Source organism: Osmia bicornis, chromosome 6 (genome assembly GCF_907164935.1).
Source record: "Osmia bicornis bicornis chromosome 6, iOsmBic2.1, whole genome shotgun sequence".
Taxonomy (NCBI): domain Eukaryota; kingdom Metazoa; phylum Arthropoda; class Insecta; order Hymenoptera; family Megachilidae; genus Osmia; species Osmia bicornis.
The window spans coordinates 10,327,002-10,341,982 of record NC_060221.1 but is presented as its reverse complement, the minus strand read 5'-3'; the positions used below and the strand labels follow the sequence as shown (position 1 = coordinate 10,341,982).

The following is a 14,981-nucleotide window of genomic DNA, read 5'->3' as shown; positions in this document are numbered from 1 at the left end:
GGATGAAAATAAATGGGCACTGTTTAAAACAGAATACCTCAGTTAAAATTGGACCAAATGACTTGAGGTTTTCCGAAAAGCTATAAAATTAATTTACTATTACATGTGCTGCTGTTGTTCTAAAAAATTATAATTTGTAGAAATAGCGAAAAAAAAATACTGAAGGGCAATTTTTTAATTTTATTACGCGAGCCTGTACTGAAAATTTCATCGAGATCGGTCAACGCATTTAGAAGATATAATTAAAATTTCTGAAAATCGCGACTTTTCACCTAAAATCGTAACTAGTAATGTTCTTACATTAGATGAAAGTTGCGATTTTCGAAAGTGCGTTGACCGATCTCAATGAAATTTTCAATATTTACATAAATTATTTAAATCTATAAAAGGCTCATAAAAAGTAAAAAAATTGTCCTTCACTATTTTTTTTTTACGATTTCAACAAATTGTAATTTTTTAAAACGACAAAAACACATATATTAGTAAATTAATTTTTATAGCTTTTCGAAAAACCTCAAGTCATTTGGTCCAATTTTAACTTAGGTATTCTGTTTTAAACAGTGTCCACTTATTTTAGTTTCCGAGTGTGTGGTGAACAATCATAGACTAGTGACTATGATCAGCTCTTGATTATAATAATTTTTAGAAGAATTATTTTTTGCAGGTGTATGGAAGATCAAAAAATATTATTAAACATCTATTTTTTTTTTATCGCCAGAAATTCATTTCAACGGATGAGAATTACTTCCTAAAGTAATAAAAATACGTATTTAAAATATGCTGGTTTTGAAGCTGTACAGGTGAATAGAAGACTGCAAAATATTAAATATACAATATATATTTGTTTTAAATAGATTGACTTACTTTAGAGAAGGGGGTAAATAGACAAATCAAACATAGAAATTTGAGTTTCATGTGGAATGTGTTGTATCAACATAAATATTATAGACCTCACAAAACACATTCGGGTAGTAATATGAGACAGTGTTACTTTTGAGAAAAATAAGGTTGTAAAACTAAGACAGAGTATTAATAATGATAACAGAACGTGAAATATAATAAGACAACTATAATTAAGCGAAGCGTTTATTTTATTTTGCCAATAAGTGGTATGATAGGCATTCAATTTACAATTCGCCTTTATAATCTTCAGAAAATCTTTTATCGCGAAATTTGCACATTTTATATGTTCATTAGTTCATTTTATTATTTAGTAATAAATTTAAGAATGCGGTAGTAATATGAGACTCTTTCATATTGCTATCAATCAGGTATCTTATTTTTCTATCAATTATTGTTATTTATCATAATGAAAACATAAATACTTCAAACACCCTTTGATATACTAATACTATGATTATTATAGTATAACTTACCCGTTTTGCTTTCTTAAAACTCGCAAAATAAACCAAAGTAAAGTTCATTTTAAGAAGCACGCGTAGAAACTTCTATTATGGCCGAAAGTTAAAATCTTTGTTAAACAAAACAATAACACCTATCAAGAACTTTATACTTTTAATATTCAATTATTGGTAAAATTTCAATGTACTGTGTACGGGTTAAAACCTTGCTATCTCATATTTCTACCCTATCTCATATTCCTACCGTCTCTTCCTATACACACTTATTTAGAATATATCGTATATAATATTTTTCAGTCCTCTATTCTCCTACAAAGTATCAATATTTTAACAATCTGCCTGGCTTATTAAAGCATTGCGCGAAATAGGGGTAGTTTTACACGCTCCTCTACTGAATTTCTACGAATAAAATAAATAAGTGTATAATATTTTTTAATTTTGTTTCCATCTGCATGCTTTCAAAAAAATCGGTGTTGGTTACCAAACTTGTCTGGCTTTGTTAGTAGCAAAAGCGTTAATTATTGAAATTGTGCAATTTACACACAATAATAACGTATAATCAAGCACAATAATATGATAATTTCAGCATCTGTAGCTAATTAAAGCAAAAATGATTGAAATACAAGATTGAATATTGGAAATACATGCCTGTTATAGTATTGATTGGCTCCGTACAATGAACTGTAGTCGGCCTTTTCCATAGAATCCGGATATTCTTGTTCCTTTTCCTCGGCATTTTCATCGATGTATAATTCTCCACCGGGCACGCTGTCGTTCTCGGGGCAATCTTGCACCTCGTTCTTAACTTCCGTAGCTACCAGTATGATCACAATGGTTTACGTTCAGATATTTTTAATTTTTAACATTCTTAACTATAAATTTATTATTATGCGATACGCTGCCACCTGAATATGGGCATACAATATTTTGTTTATTTATACTTGTATTTACAAAATATGTATACATATGGATATAAATGAAATGTTCGAAATCAGTAGCGCAACTAGAGCAAGTCACAAAGGTAAGTTCACCGTTCTATTAACCCTTCGATAGTGGATCATGGAGAGAGCTACAATATATATTTAATTTTGAATTTCATATTATTTTCATTTTCTAAATTTTACAATTCTTCTTCTAATATATAAAACTCTTTTGTTTAAAAATTGTACATTTAACTTTATTTTAATATTCTTTTATGTATTTTGTAAGTTTGTGTCACGATTGATCCAGGCTTCGCTGTTCAAATGTTAAACAATTGAAAACGCTTTTATATTTACGCAAATTTTAGAAAATGTTAATGAAGAATATTATCCCTTAGCTGGCACTGTGGAGTATGAGATGACTCCTAGCTAATTCAACTTCAATTTAAGCCACTTTTAGCTAAAATTTGTCCCTTTAACTCTCCAAATAAATACCTTTTTTGAAACCACTTTTATATTATTCTTTTCCTAAAAATGTTCAACCGCAAATGTGTCCAACTAAAATTTTAGCTTTTTATATGAAAATTTGAAAAAGTTATGAATTTTTTTGTGAAAACTTATTTTTTCTACATTTTTCAATTTTTTTTTTTATATTCAATATTTAAGTTTACTAAAATTAGCTATGAAATATGTTAAAACAACTTTCAAAGATTATCTAAGAATTTTTTCAAGTTAAAATAATGAATAGCTTCTTTGCAGGAAATATTTTAGTGGTTGTGGTCTTAATCGTCCCAGTGTGCCATCAATGTTATTCTGGTGAAGTGTGCCATATAAGGATTAAATTTAATATTATTACATTATTAATAAACTATGAAACAAAATCTTTATTTGCCACTCTATCGGACAATTGTCTTTGCGTCAATGCTCGAAATTTCTGTTTTTTAATTTTATCAAATTAACGTAAGAATTTTTTATATCTCCTTTATCTCTTCTTGACTGTTTATAGTAGTTTTACTTCCTGAGAGTATTTACCAACATATACTCAAAATGCAATAAATCTATATGTTCCTTAATTTCCGGTACATTATGCTATATTATAAATTAGGCGTTTAAGGTAAACTTTAAATAAATTAGTTGTTTTAGGAATTCAAAAATACTTATTTCACTTAATAGCCTTTTCTTTTTGTATTTTTAATTACTGTACAAGTCAATATTTAATAATTATTGAATTAAATTTTTTCCATTGTTCATAGTAAAACGATTAATGTTCTATTTTGCTTTTACAATTTTTACAGTCAAACTTTTCCCAAACTTTTCATATTTTAATAAACCAATTGATCATTTACCAAAAATAAGATAATGAAACATAAGCTTTGCATCTTCAAATTTTTTTTTTCTTTAATTACAGACATTTATTTAAGAATAATCTAAAATAATTAAAAAAATACTAAATTATTAATAAAAAATTATCATTATTATTTATAAAAGATAACTTACCATTTATTTTCGTTATTATAGAAATAAAATTTATGTAAAACAAATTGGAACTACCGTCAACCTAATAAATGAAATATCAACATTTATAATTTCATGAGACAATAATAAAATTAATTTATTAAAAAAATGTTGGGTAAGTTAAATTTCCAGTTAACAATCATAAAGAAACGGGCAATCTTTCTCTACAATTCCAAAGTTATTTTCGAAGAAGTGACTAGTTAGAATTCCTCCACCATTAAAGTTCCTTTAGGAAGAAAAATGGATGAATCGGAAGATATTCGATTTCATTCAGAACTGCGACGCTTAATTAATTTCCGGAACAATTAGCCTGGTTAAATTATAAGCCATGGTCGTGTTTAGTATTTTGCAGAAGAAAAATCACCGACGGTTTTTTGTTTAATTCAATCAGGGGTGCTGGAGAAGAAATTTGTAAAATACGGTACAGTCGAACCTTTCAACGCATCGAATTCAAACTGCTTTATCAGAAATACGGTTTCGGTCATCATTAGCGGAGCAATGATATAAATATCATTGTTTTATATAATTTTTGGTAAAAGATTTTGTCGTTGATCGTTAACTTTAATTGAAATTATAATCGGTTGGGTTAAGTTAGGTTAGGTAAAAAAAAGAAGCGCGTCCTACTGCGAGGAGGTCATCGCCCTCAAGGAGAAGGCCGAGGGGGATCGCGAAAGAAGCGATCTCGCTCGGAGGGGGCGAAGTCGTCGCCGGAGGAGGTGGGATCCGACGCTGTAAGGGGTACGGGGGCTGACGGCGCCGATCGCTGCTCACTCCTCAGACGCGACGGAGGCGGGTGGGGGAGGCGAGAGGGCCCGCGTGCCCTCCTGTCCCAAGGAGGAATGATAATCGAGCCTACGGGAGGCCCGATTGCGGGGTTGGGAGGGGTCGTGGTGTACCCTCCCGCCCCGGACGAAAAGAGCCCGGACTCTGGTCGGACTGGGTAGTGGGCGAGCGAGGAACCCTGGATCGGGGGCACCGCTTCCCGGGGACTCCGGGCGGTGAGCGGCGGGCCCTTCCCATGTGGGGAGTAGACGCTGGCTCCTCTGGAGGGTGCAGCGTAGCCCAGAATATTCCCCCTGGTGTGTGGCCGGCCGCGGCTCACCGCAACCCTGAGGAGGATGATTGGGCGCCCGCTGGGCGCCATTGCACGCGGACCCGTGGTGGCGCCGGTACCAGTGTCCGTTCTATCTCGCGGGCGGGCGGGGAGCACAGCTTAGCCTTCCCATAGCCTGCAGGGAAGACCGAGGCGCAGGGGCTGCAGGTGTCCCGGAAACCATTGCACGCAGTTCCTCGGGATGAAGCCGACACCGGGTGCGGCCCACGGTGCCAGCAGTAGGGGGAGTTTTCTGACTCCCCGGTGATGGGCGCTTAAAATGATACCTCATATCACGTAAACCGGACTACTTTTAACGAAATTGGCTTTTAACTATGCATTTAGATTTTTCACGTAACTTGATTAATTATTGTCCAATTTATGTCGCGTTTGGGTTCATTTTGATCGCAAAAACATAAGCAATCGATTGATGTCGCTTCCGCAAAGATCTGATAAAAAATGCGGAAGTTGGTATTTCTACAAGAGAAAATCATTTCCTTTTTCGGGCGGCATACCTGGTACAGGCACAGTCAGAAACACAAAAATTCGGATCCGAAGTTGCACGGAAAGTTGTACAACTCAGTTGCATAGTCTGAACGCGGCCTTACTCAGGTCCCGGAACCTCTCCTAAACGCCAGAGGAGGCTGGTAGAGATCCGGCACTATCCCCCCCCGGGTGTCTTTTGAAGATTTCCCCACGTCAAAAAAAAAAAAAAAAAAAGGTTATTGCATACTAAGGCCAGATCCATATTATCGGTTCGGTCACGATCCGCTCTCGGTCCGATAAAATCTTACTGTACCCATACTGCTATGCCACTTTCTAGCCGCTCTCGGTTTGATAGTCTTTTTCGATTGTACTTTTCGCATTAGTAGATGTAAATTATAAATTTACAGCTGTAGATATAGATTCATATGGAAAAAATAATGATGGTGGCATTTTCGCGAACTCTGCTTTTGGAAAAGGTTTACAAAGTGGCAAATTGAATGTTCCCGAGGATTCTCCGCTGTCAGGAACAAATACAATAGCACCTTATGTGATATTAGGTGATTTTCATCAAACAAATATTGAATGCGGCCTTATCTAGGATCAAAAAGTATAGAAGATATTGAAAAAAGAATTATCGATTATGTAGAGGAAGAAGATTAGTCGAGTGCGCATTTGGGATTTTCACAAACCTTCAGAGTTTATTGTAGAAGACTTATAGCTGATCCTGAAAATGCCATTACCATTATTTTAACGACATGCATTCTGCATAATATTATTAGAAATAGTCGATCTTAATTTGCGAAAAGAATTTGGAATACATTGAGACAAATCAAGTAAACAATCTTCGAAGACAAGGTGGAAACGTACAAGCTGAAGCGTTTCAAATGAGGGAGCGCTATCATGCTCTAGGAAAATATTCTTCGCGATTGCTCGGGATCGGTGCTGGATCGGAGCAGAATTGGAATAGGATCGAAGCGGGATCGGAGCGGGATCGGACCGGAGCTGGAGTGTATGAATACTTTCATAGATTTACATTGTACATACTATATTTTACCGGACTGAGAGTGGACCGTGACCGAACCGATAGTGTGGATCCCGCGTAAATGTCAGATTTCGAAATAGGCTTTATTGCTTTATTAAAACATGAAAAGTTTGGGTACTAAAAACATTAATGAACAATTTAAATGATAATTTTCAACAAACTTTAACCTTCAAATTGATATAATATAAACGTTACTTTGTGATAGTTTTATGTTATCAGAAATCTTGCTTGAATATACATACATATTATATCTTCTGGAACTGACCATTATTTACTGTAATTGGCAATCAACTATGTATTTTATATTCAGAGTGTTAATGAATAATTTATATAGCCAATTTCTTCAAACTTTAAGTTGTAAATTAATATAGAATAAGTGTTATTTTATGATATTTTTATGTCACCAAATCATGTCAAAATTTGTATGTTTCAAAATTTACCACCTGATATGCAATACTTTAATATATCAAAATTATAGCTGTAACCTTATCAAAGTTTGAAAACCCGAATTTGTTTTTCAAAACACTTATTATTTAAAAAATTATTAGTCTTATTGGTTAGTTCTAAATTGTAAGTGATCTGACGTACAAACATTGTGATTTATAGTTTGTATGTACAAATTGCTAAGGCTTAATATTTTAAATAGTAGGTTATATGTTATATGGGTAACATATTGATGTATACCGAATCATTCATTATCGTACTTATTGTTAGATAGTCCGGTTTTCTCATCATATTATAAGTCAACCATCAACAACAAACACCACAAGTCCTTCCTTCTATTCCTAACGATTCATCCGAATTAGTCCTCTCCAAACCTTGATCTCATGACCTCATCCCTTACCGACCACTGGACTCACAACAACTCCCACCTTTCTATTTTTCTGATTCTATAAAATACCCAACACTTTTCCTTCCGGGTCAGATTTTTCCGAACCATCTTAGGAACTAGAGTCTACATATGTCACGACGAATATTGTACCTAAAACTTCGTTTGTATTTCATATTGTGATTGAAATAAATAAATATCGCGAGTGAAATACAACAATATACAAGTAAGTTATGTATAGTAAGTTATATGAGGCACTTAAAACTAAAGAAATGAAAGTGACATTTTTACTTATATTTTTTTTACATTTACATTATATTTAACGATTTAACTAACCATTTCTGTTTTTAATTCAAAACGTTTAAAAGATGACACTTTGCACCTCATTGTATCCCTTTGATTCTAAGTGCCTTATATATGTATATAGTACTAAAAAAGGATTATAATTTAATTAATAGGAGCCTTATTTACCATTGTTTGTGGTACGAGGGTGCTGTACCGAGGCCTCTGTGGATGAAGACACGTTGCCAGCATTGTCTAGAACACCTGCTGGTTTTGTCGGGTCATTGTCTTCGGTTAACATATCACTCTGCCTGAAACAAAAATCGGAATATGTAATGATTTATCGATCGATTCTACCACTTATTGCGATTCTTAAAGAGTTCATCATTTCCTTAAACATAGTCGTCATTGAATCTTTGTGTAAGGGACTTTCGATCGAAGTTTTTTTCTTATTTGAAGTTTATTCTTTTTCTTTATTGCATAAATAAAAATTATCCAGTACGTTGCTATCTTGTTTATTGTCATAGGTGCTAATCAAAGATAGTAGTATATTAAACAAAATAAACTGAAAAAAATATAAAATAATACATATACAGGGTGTCCCACGATTGCCTCGACAGCCGAAGATGGATGATTGCTAGGGTGATTCTAAAAAACTTTTTCCTTTGCCAAAATGTTGGTTAAGGCTTCGTTTTCAAGTTATTAACGAAAAATACTGGCCAATCCGAGCGCGTATAGCGCGCGGGCTCAGGGACGGCAGTGTCGACTACAAAAACCGGGCCTGACGTAGGTCGCGAACGAACGGCTCGGTACCCCGTTGATATAGCACAATAAAAAAATTGAACTGGTTGAACATTTTTAGTCGTTGTTTAAAATGAATACGGAACCTAATCTCTTGTCGCCTGTCATAATGTAAAAACGAAAATTCTAAGCATTCCAAACAACTAATAAAAATAATTGAAATGGAATAATTAATAAGCGTTTCAAACTGTTATATATGTATAAGAACCGGAATGATGTTATAATCGTTATTAGAATAAAGGTTCTAACCTAATATCGGTTTTGATTACGGTTCTAGTATCAGTTCTATTTCGGTTCTATATTAGTTCTATTTCAGTTCTATATCGGTTCTATTTTGGTTCTATATTGGTTCTTTTCGGTTCCATACCGGTTGCAGTTCTAATATCATATTTTTTAAATGAAGGATATTTTCTATTTCGTTTTCATATACCACCAGTTTGAGGTGGCCCCTTAAAAAAAAGTCACATGTTGAAAGGTCTGGTGACCTGAGAGGTCAAGAGGTTCGTCCACTACGGCCGGTCCTAAGCAGGGTTAATCCATTTATGATTATAATAAAAATTAATTATAATTACTATAATTACATGTATATTAATTTTTAAAATGACCTTATCCCTAATTCTTCAGCTAACCATTATACAGTAAAATCGAAATAGAATTGGTATTAGAATCAATACTATCATAACAGTATCCGTAGCTTTTATAGAACTAAAATAGAACCGATACCTAACCGATTTCAGAAACAATATTAGAACCGTAATCGGTATAGAATAGAAAAGAACTGAAAAGAACCGATATAGAACCGATATCAGAACCAGCACTAGAACTGTAACCGGAACCGATATCCTCCTGAATTTCGGTTGTAGAATAACTGTTACAGATCATAACGGTCCTTCGAAACTGTTTTAAGAACCGGAATCGATATCATAACAGCTTTCAAACACTGGTTTGAATTGGAGGCTACGTTAATGATAAAAAATTTGAAAACAATTTAAATGAAACCTACCGATTAACCTGCTACGCTGAAAGCAGATAATTGCCACTGGGTCACTGTGTCGGTCCCAACCATTCGACGAGGAAACACGTTCGGTAAAACAGTTGATTTCATGGTCGGGCCATTGAACTCGCGTCATTTATTGCACTTAGGTATGAATAATAGGTGTTGGATACCACCTTCCCTATCTTCTGCAAAGGACAAAAATCACACCAACAGTCATTCCGTTTACTCCCTATCTCCTATATCTCCCATAAACAATCAGTCATCCTCGTACTCATCCTGCCTCGCCTTCTACAGTTAGTCACCTACAACCTTTGTCCTTTCCTTTCTTTGACCCTTCCACACTGCCATTCTCGTAATACATAAATAGAGCATTTTGTCAGAGTCAACGTTACGATCACTACGTCTGTCACAATAAAAATAGTTTATGGAAGTATCTTTGTTGCACCGTGATTCCTGCAACCCCGGTTTCCAACATAGGCAAGGTGTTTTCTCGTCGAATGGTTGGGACCGACACAGTGGCAATTATCTATTTTCAGCGTATCAGGTTAATTTAGGAACGAATGGGTAAGTTTCATTTAAAAGGTTTTCAAACTTTTCATCATTAACGTAGCCTCCAATTCAAACGTTTATTAATTATTCCATTTCAATCATTTTTATTTGTTGTTTAGAATACTTGGAATTTTCTTTTTTACATTATGACAGGCGACAAGAGATTAGGTTCCCTATTCATTTTAAACAACGACTAAAAATGTTCAACCAGTTCACTTTGTTTATTGTGCTATGTCAACGGGGTGCCGCACCGTTCGTTCGCGACCTGTTGTCAGACACCCTGTATAACATATTATTCAACAGAAGATCAGAAATATTCATTGGGAAAGGGTTAAAGCTTAAATAAGAGATAAAAGTACCATAAAATAAAATATCAAATTGTTCTTAATTTACATTCCCCACAATTTATAAGTAATTTATAAGTAATTAAAATTTCCGAAAATCGCGACTTTTCACCTAAGAACGTGACTAGTTCCATTCTTACAAGGGAAATTCGGTAACTCGAAAATTCCGATTTTTTTATAACTTTGCAGGTTTGTAGGGGACCTCAAGAGAAGTACATATAGCGCAATTTTTGTTTTTGGCCCAATTTCAATTCTTCAGGGTAAAATTACCCCCTGAAGGTAGATAAGTGTTTCCATATTTCCCTGTATATCTTTAAAACTATTGTAGATATAAAAAAATGGTTATAATATACATTGAATGGTTTTTAATACTCTATAAACGAGGCAATTAAATTGATAAAAATTCTTTGTTTAAATAAAAAAAATTCTCCCCCACCACTGTTATTTTGAAAAATTTGGAATTCTCTGTCACGTCGAAAAATACGTAAAACCTCATTATAAATGCAGATATGTATGGTAAATTTGTCGAACAAAGAGGTATTTAAATAATTTTAACCGATACGTGCACTTTGCACGCCCATCGTTGCACTTTGAACGATGCGTTATCACTTACCATGTATGTGTGCGAGCACATATGTATAATATGTATAATATGTGTTTATTATAACCAATTTGTTATATCTACGATAGTTTTAAAGATATACAGGGAAATATGGAAACACCTATCTACCTTCAGGGGATGTTTTCACACTGAAGAACTGAAATTGGGCCAAAAACAAAAATTGTACTATACTTCTCTTGAGGTCCCCTACAAACCTGCAGACTTGAAAAAAAATCGGAATTTTCGAGTTACCGAACTTCCTTGTAAGTGTCATGCCGTTTCTCATGGTCCTCATACCAGAAGATGCAAGATCTTCCCCACCCTGTGGTCAGATCCTTCGAGATCACCCTTATCTCTCTACATGTGCCATGCAGCACCATGACCTCAGGTCATCGGCCGCACGCGCGTACCTTTGAAGATCGGCATTCGAACTCTCTATCGCCGATCCATAAACAAAACATCCGCGACTCTCAGAATTTGTCGCGCCTCAAGTATCAACTACCGCCGCGCCGGACTCAAGTCCGATGGCAGACATAGGGTTCGACATCGACACCTTCAATATCCTTGAAAAGTTGGACAAAGCCCCAAGTGCATTTACTCTTTCACGTATCAATCCTTGCACGGATGCTGACGCTAACAAACAAAATGAATATTATGTAATTCAAATTTTGGTGCGTAAACGTTTATACGCAAGTGGTGGTGGGCCAGAGGTTTATATGTATGTGCTGCTCACTCCATTGTCATTCTCCTTCAAGAAGCATACGGCTAAGGGTTGAAACCCCGGGTGTCACTATTTTCTCTAGGGGAAGCGTGATTTGATCGCGAGTGTACTTCTTTTGACATCGATTTAAGTGGGGAGGGTCAAGTAAAATGAAAAAATTTCACGTTTTTTTTTTGCTTAGAAAATTAATTTAATATCTGGAGAATGTGCTCTGAAAGTTTCAACTCGAAATTCAAAGTGTAAGTGTACCTGCAACGTCGTTAAAGTGACGCGCTCCGAACGGTGCGGAGCGCAGGTATACGACCGCGTGCAAGAATGGTCTATCTTTAAACGCGTTTATCTCAAAACATAAAATTTTACGCGCCGTGCAATGTAGCTCAGCCATTTCTCAACCGATTCTTATGAAATTTGGCACGAATATTCCTTAATATATTCTCCTTTGCATGAACCTAAAGGCTTGTTTTTAAATTGAAAGAAACAATGTTTATAACCATTTATATATAACAAAATCTGGTGATTTTTCTTCAAAGTGCTGCAGAATTTTTAATTTTTGAAATTTTTTTTCTACATTTAGGTTTATGCAAAGCGTATTATCATATTTTAACAAAAAACTTCGGGGTTGTTGATTTTAGACAATTACAGCGACCTGTAGGCTGCACGGCGCATTCTCGAGACGCAAACTTCAATCGACTGCAGCTCCGCCATTTTTCAACATTTTTGTAACCATAAAATTTATATATATGTACTCATTAAATGCCATATAATAACATGCCGTTGACTGTTAATAAAAAACCTTATACCCTCTATGTAATAATATCAGTGTCCAAAGTAGAAGAAAAAATCGACAAAATGCAGTTGCAGAATCAAAGCATTTTTAGGCCACTAAAAGAGTTTTGTGTCTCAAACGGTGAGTTGACCGCCCTGCATTGAACCTTCCTCTTTCAAATGAGCCCTTATTCAGCTCAAGATCTTCTCATATAAGGACGAATAACCGATTCCCGTAAAAGCATTCCCAAAGACGAGTTCCGCCATTATCTGGATACCACAGAGTAAGTCACGTGACAAATTTAGTTCAGCTAGTAGTTATAAGGTGGCGTCTAAGTAGAAAGGCTGCCGATCTGGAATCGTAGCCAGAATCAAGCGTCAGTTTGATTACGTCACTCGAACTGTGCTGCGAATGCAAGCGAAGAAGGCAACAACGCCCAAACGCTGAGTGAGACGCACTACAGTCATGCTGTCCTTCTCTCATTCTGAATGTTGAGATTCTCCCTTTTCGCTAAGTTTTGACTGCCATGCCGCCCGCCTGGATTTTTCACAGTGCCCCATAACAAACCTCGCCTCATTTAAACTATATCGTGTTTGGTATCATTTTAATCAGAAAAATTTCACCAATGCGCTAGTAAAAGTTTCAGTAAAAAACAGTCAAAAATAAAAAAGTTTTATAATTGAATTAGTATTAGTCACACCGATACGTTTCGGCTCTTTCCTTTGATCAGTGGGCCTCTCGCTCTCTCCTCCACTGTTTGTCCCTTTCTACTTATATGTAATGATATACATATGTATGATATATGCAACGTGTGGATCCCAATCTTTGTTGCATATATTCAACTTTTACTGTATAGAAGACGTGAGGTCCCTCCATTTATTAGTTCTAATAGTACCATATGTAGTACTTTTTTATGCAGAATGTTTCAAGGAGTTGACACAAGTAAAAAAAAAATGCAATTCCATTTAAATAAAAAGGGGATTTGCATCTTTTTAGTGCGTCGTTGTATTCACGAAGAAAATGAAATCACAGAAAAATAGACATTATCATACCATTGAACGTTTACATAAACAGCTTTTTCCTATTTCTTACCAAATTCAAGATATAACCCGTCCCAACTACATGACGTATCCTGTATACTTTTATTAATTAAAAAACATTTATTTAAAAAAGTTAATAACTTTTTCTATAAATAATTCTCAGATTGCACGTTCCTTCGGTTCTTCAGAGTAGGCATATATTTTTCAGCAGCGAGGAGTGCTACGGTGCGCTATGTAAAATCCACGCGTTTGGTCAGTCAAAATTTACCGGAGCGGGACAATTCTATCATTTAGGTTGAAAGAAGGATAGCATGATCACCCTACATCTCACTCTAACCACGCGCCAATGTTTCGCTTTCGTTCTTTAGGCGGACCGTCGCTATGCCTCTGGCGAGATGAGTGTTGCGCGCACGCTAGCTGAGAATTAAACCTTTCAAGTTCGTAACAGACCACGCAAGTGGCTCCACCAGGCCCAACGAAAAAACTACTGTAATACCGACGTCCCGAATCGGTGACGTCACGTACTGGGTCTACCCCCTTAAGGGGGTACACATTCAAACGCTCATCTCGCCAGAGGCATAGCGACGGCCCGCCTAAAGAACGAAAGCGAAATATTGGCGCGTGGTTAGAGTGAGATGTAGGGTGATCATGCTATCCTTCTTTCAACCTAAATGATAGAATTGTCCCGCTCCGGTAAATTTTGACTGACCAAACGCGTGGATTTTACATAGCGCACCGTAGCACCCCTCGCTGCTGAAAAATATATCCCTACTCTGAAGAACCGAAGGAACGTGCTATCTGGGAATACTTTTTAGAAAAAGTTATTAATTTCTTTAAATAAATGTTTTTTAATTAATAAAAGTATACAGGATACATCATGCAATTGGGACGGGTTATATCTTGAATTTGGTAAGAAATAGGAAAAAGCTGTTTATGTAAAAGTTCAATGGTATGATAATGTTTATTTTTCTATGACTTCATTTTCTTCGTGAATGCAACGATGCACTAAAAAAATGCAGATGCACTTTTTGTTTAAATAGAATTGTATTTCTTTCTTTACTCGTATCAACTCCTTGGAAAATTCTGGATAAAAAAGTAGTATTAGAACTAATAAATGGAGGGGCTTCGGCTCCTTCTCTCCTTCTCTTCCCTCGCTACTATTTCCTCTCACTATTACCTATCACCTATATCCAACAGTACAATGTTTAAAAAACTAATATTTCGTGAGATATCTCATATTTTTCATAAGTCATACCATTCAACTTTTACATCAATAGCTTTTTCCTATCTCTTACCAAAAAGATATACTTCGTCCCAATTGCGTGACGCTTGTATTTCCAAAAACCTATAGTAACTTTGTTTTTCGAAACTAATAAAAAATACAAAGGAGTGTTAGTCAATATTCTGAGTGAATGCAAATAATTTAAATAAATAAATATCTCATATACAACTTATGTATGTAAACATTTGCAGAATTATTGCAAAGAGGAAATATATTCTTCTCTTGTTATACCTCCACTTTGAGCGAAGTTTGTTATGGGGCGCTGTAAAAAATCCAGGCGGGCGTTAGTCAAAACTCAGCGAAAAGGGACGATCTCAACATTTAGAATGAGAGAAGGACAGCATGACTGTAG

General features: G+C 35.4%; 1 protein-coding gene across 3 annotated transcripts in view; it reads right to left on the bottom strand.

Annotated features, from left to right (window-relative positions):
- LOC114880601 (eyes absent homolog 4) overlaps positions 1–14,981 on the bottom strand; it is a 53,832-nt gene that overhangs the window by 10,436 nt on the left and 28,415 nt on the right. For all 3 annotated transcript variants that reach the window (XM_046286059.1, XM_046286061.1, XM_046286060.1), the window contains exons 2-3: positions 7,718–7,839; positions 2,010–2,175 (exon numbers count right to left, since the gene is read on the bottom strand). In XM_046286059.1, coding sequence (XP_046142015.1) covers positions 2,010–2,175; positions 7,718–7,829 — 278 coding nt within the window. In that variant the 5' untranslated portion in view covers positions 7,830–7,839. The remainder of the gene's footprint in view (positions 1–2,009; positions 2,176–7,717; positions 7,840–14,981) is intronic.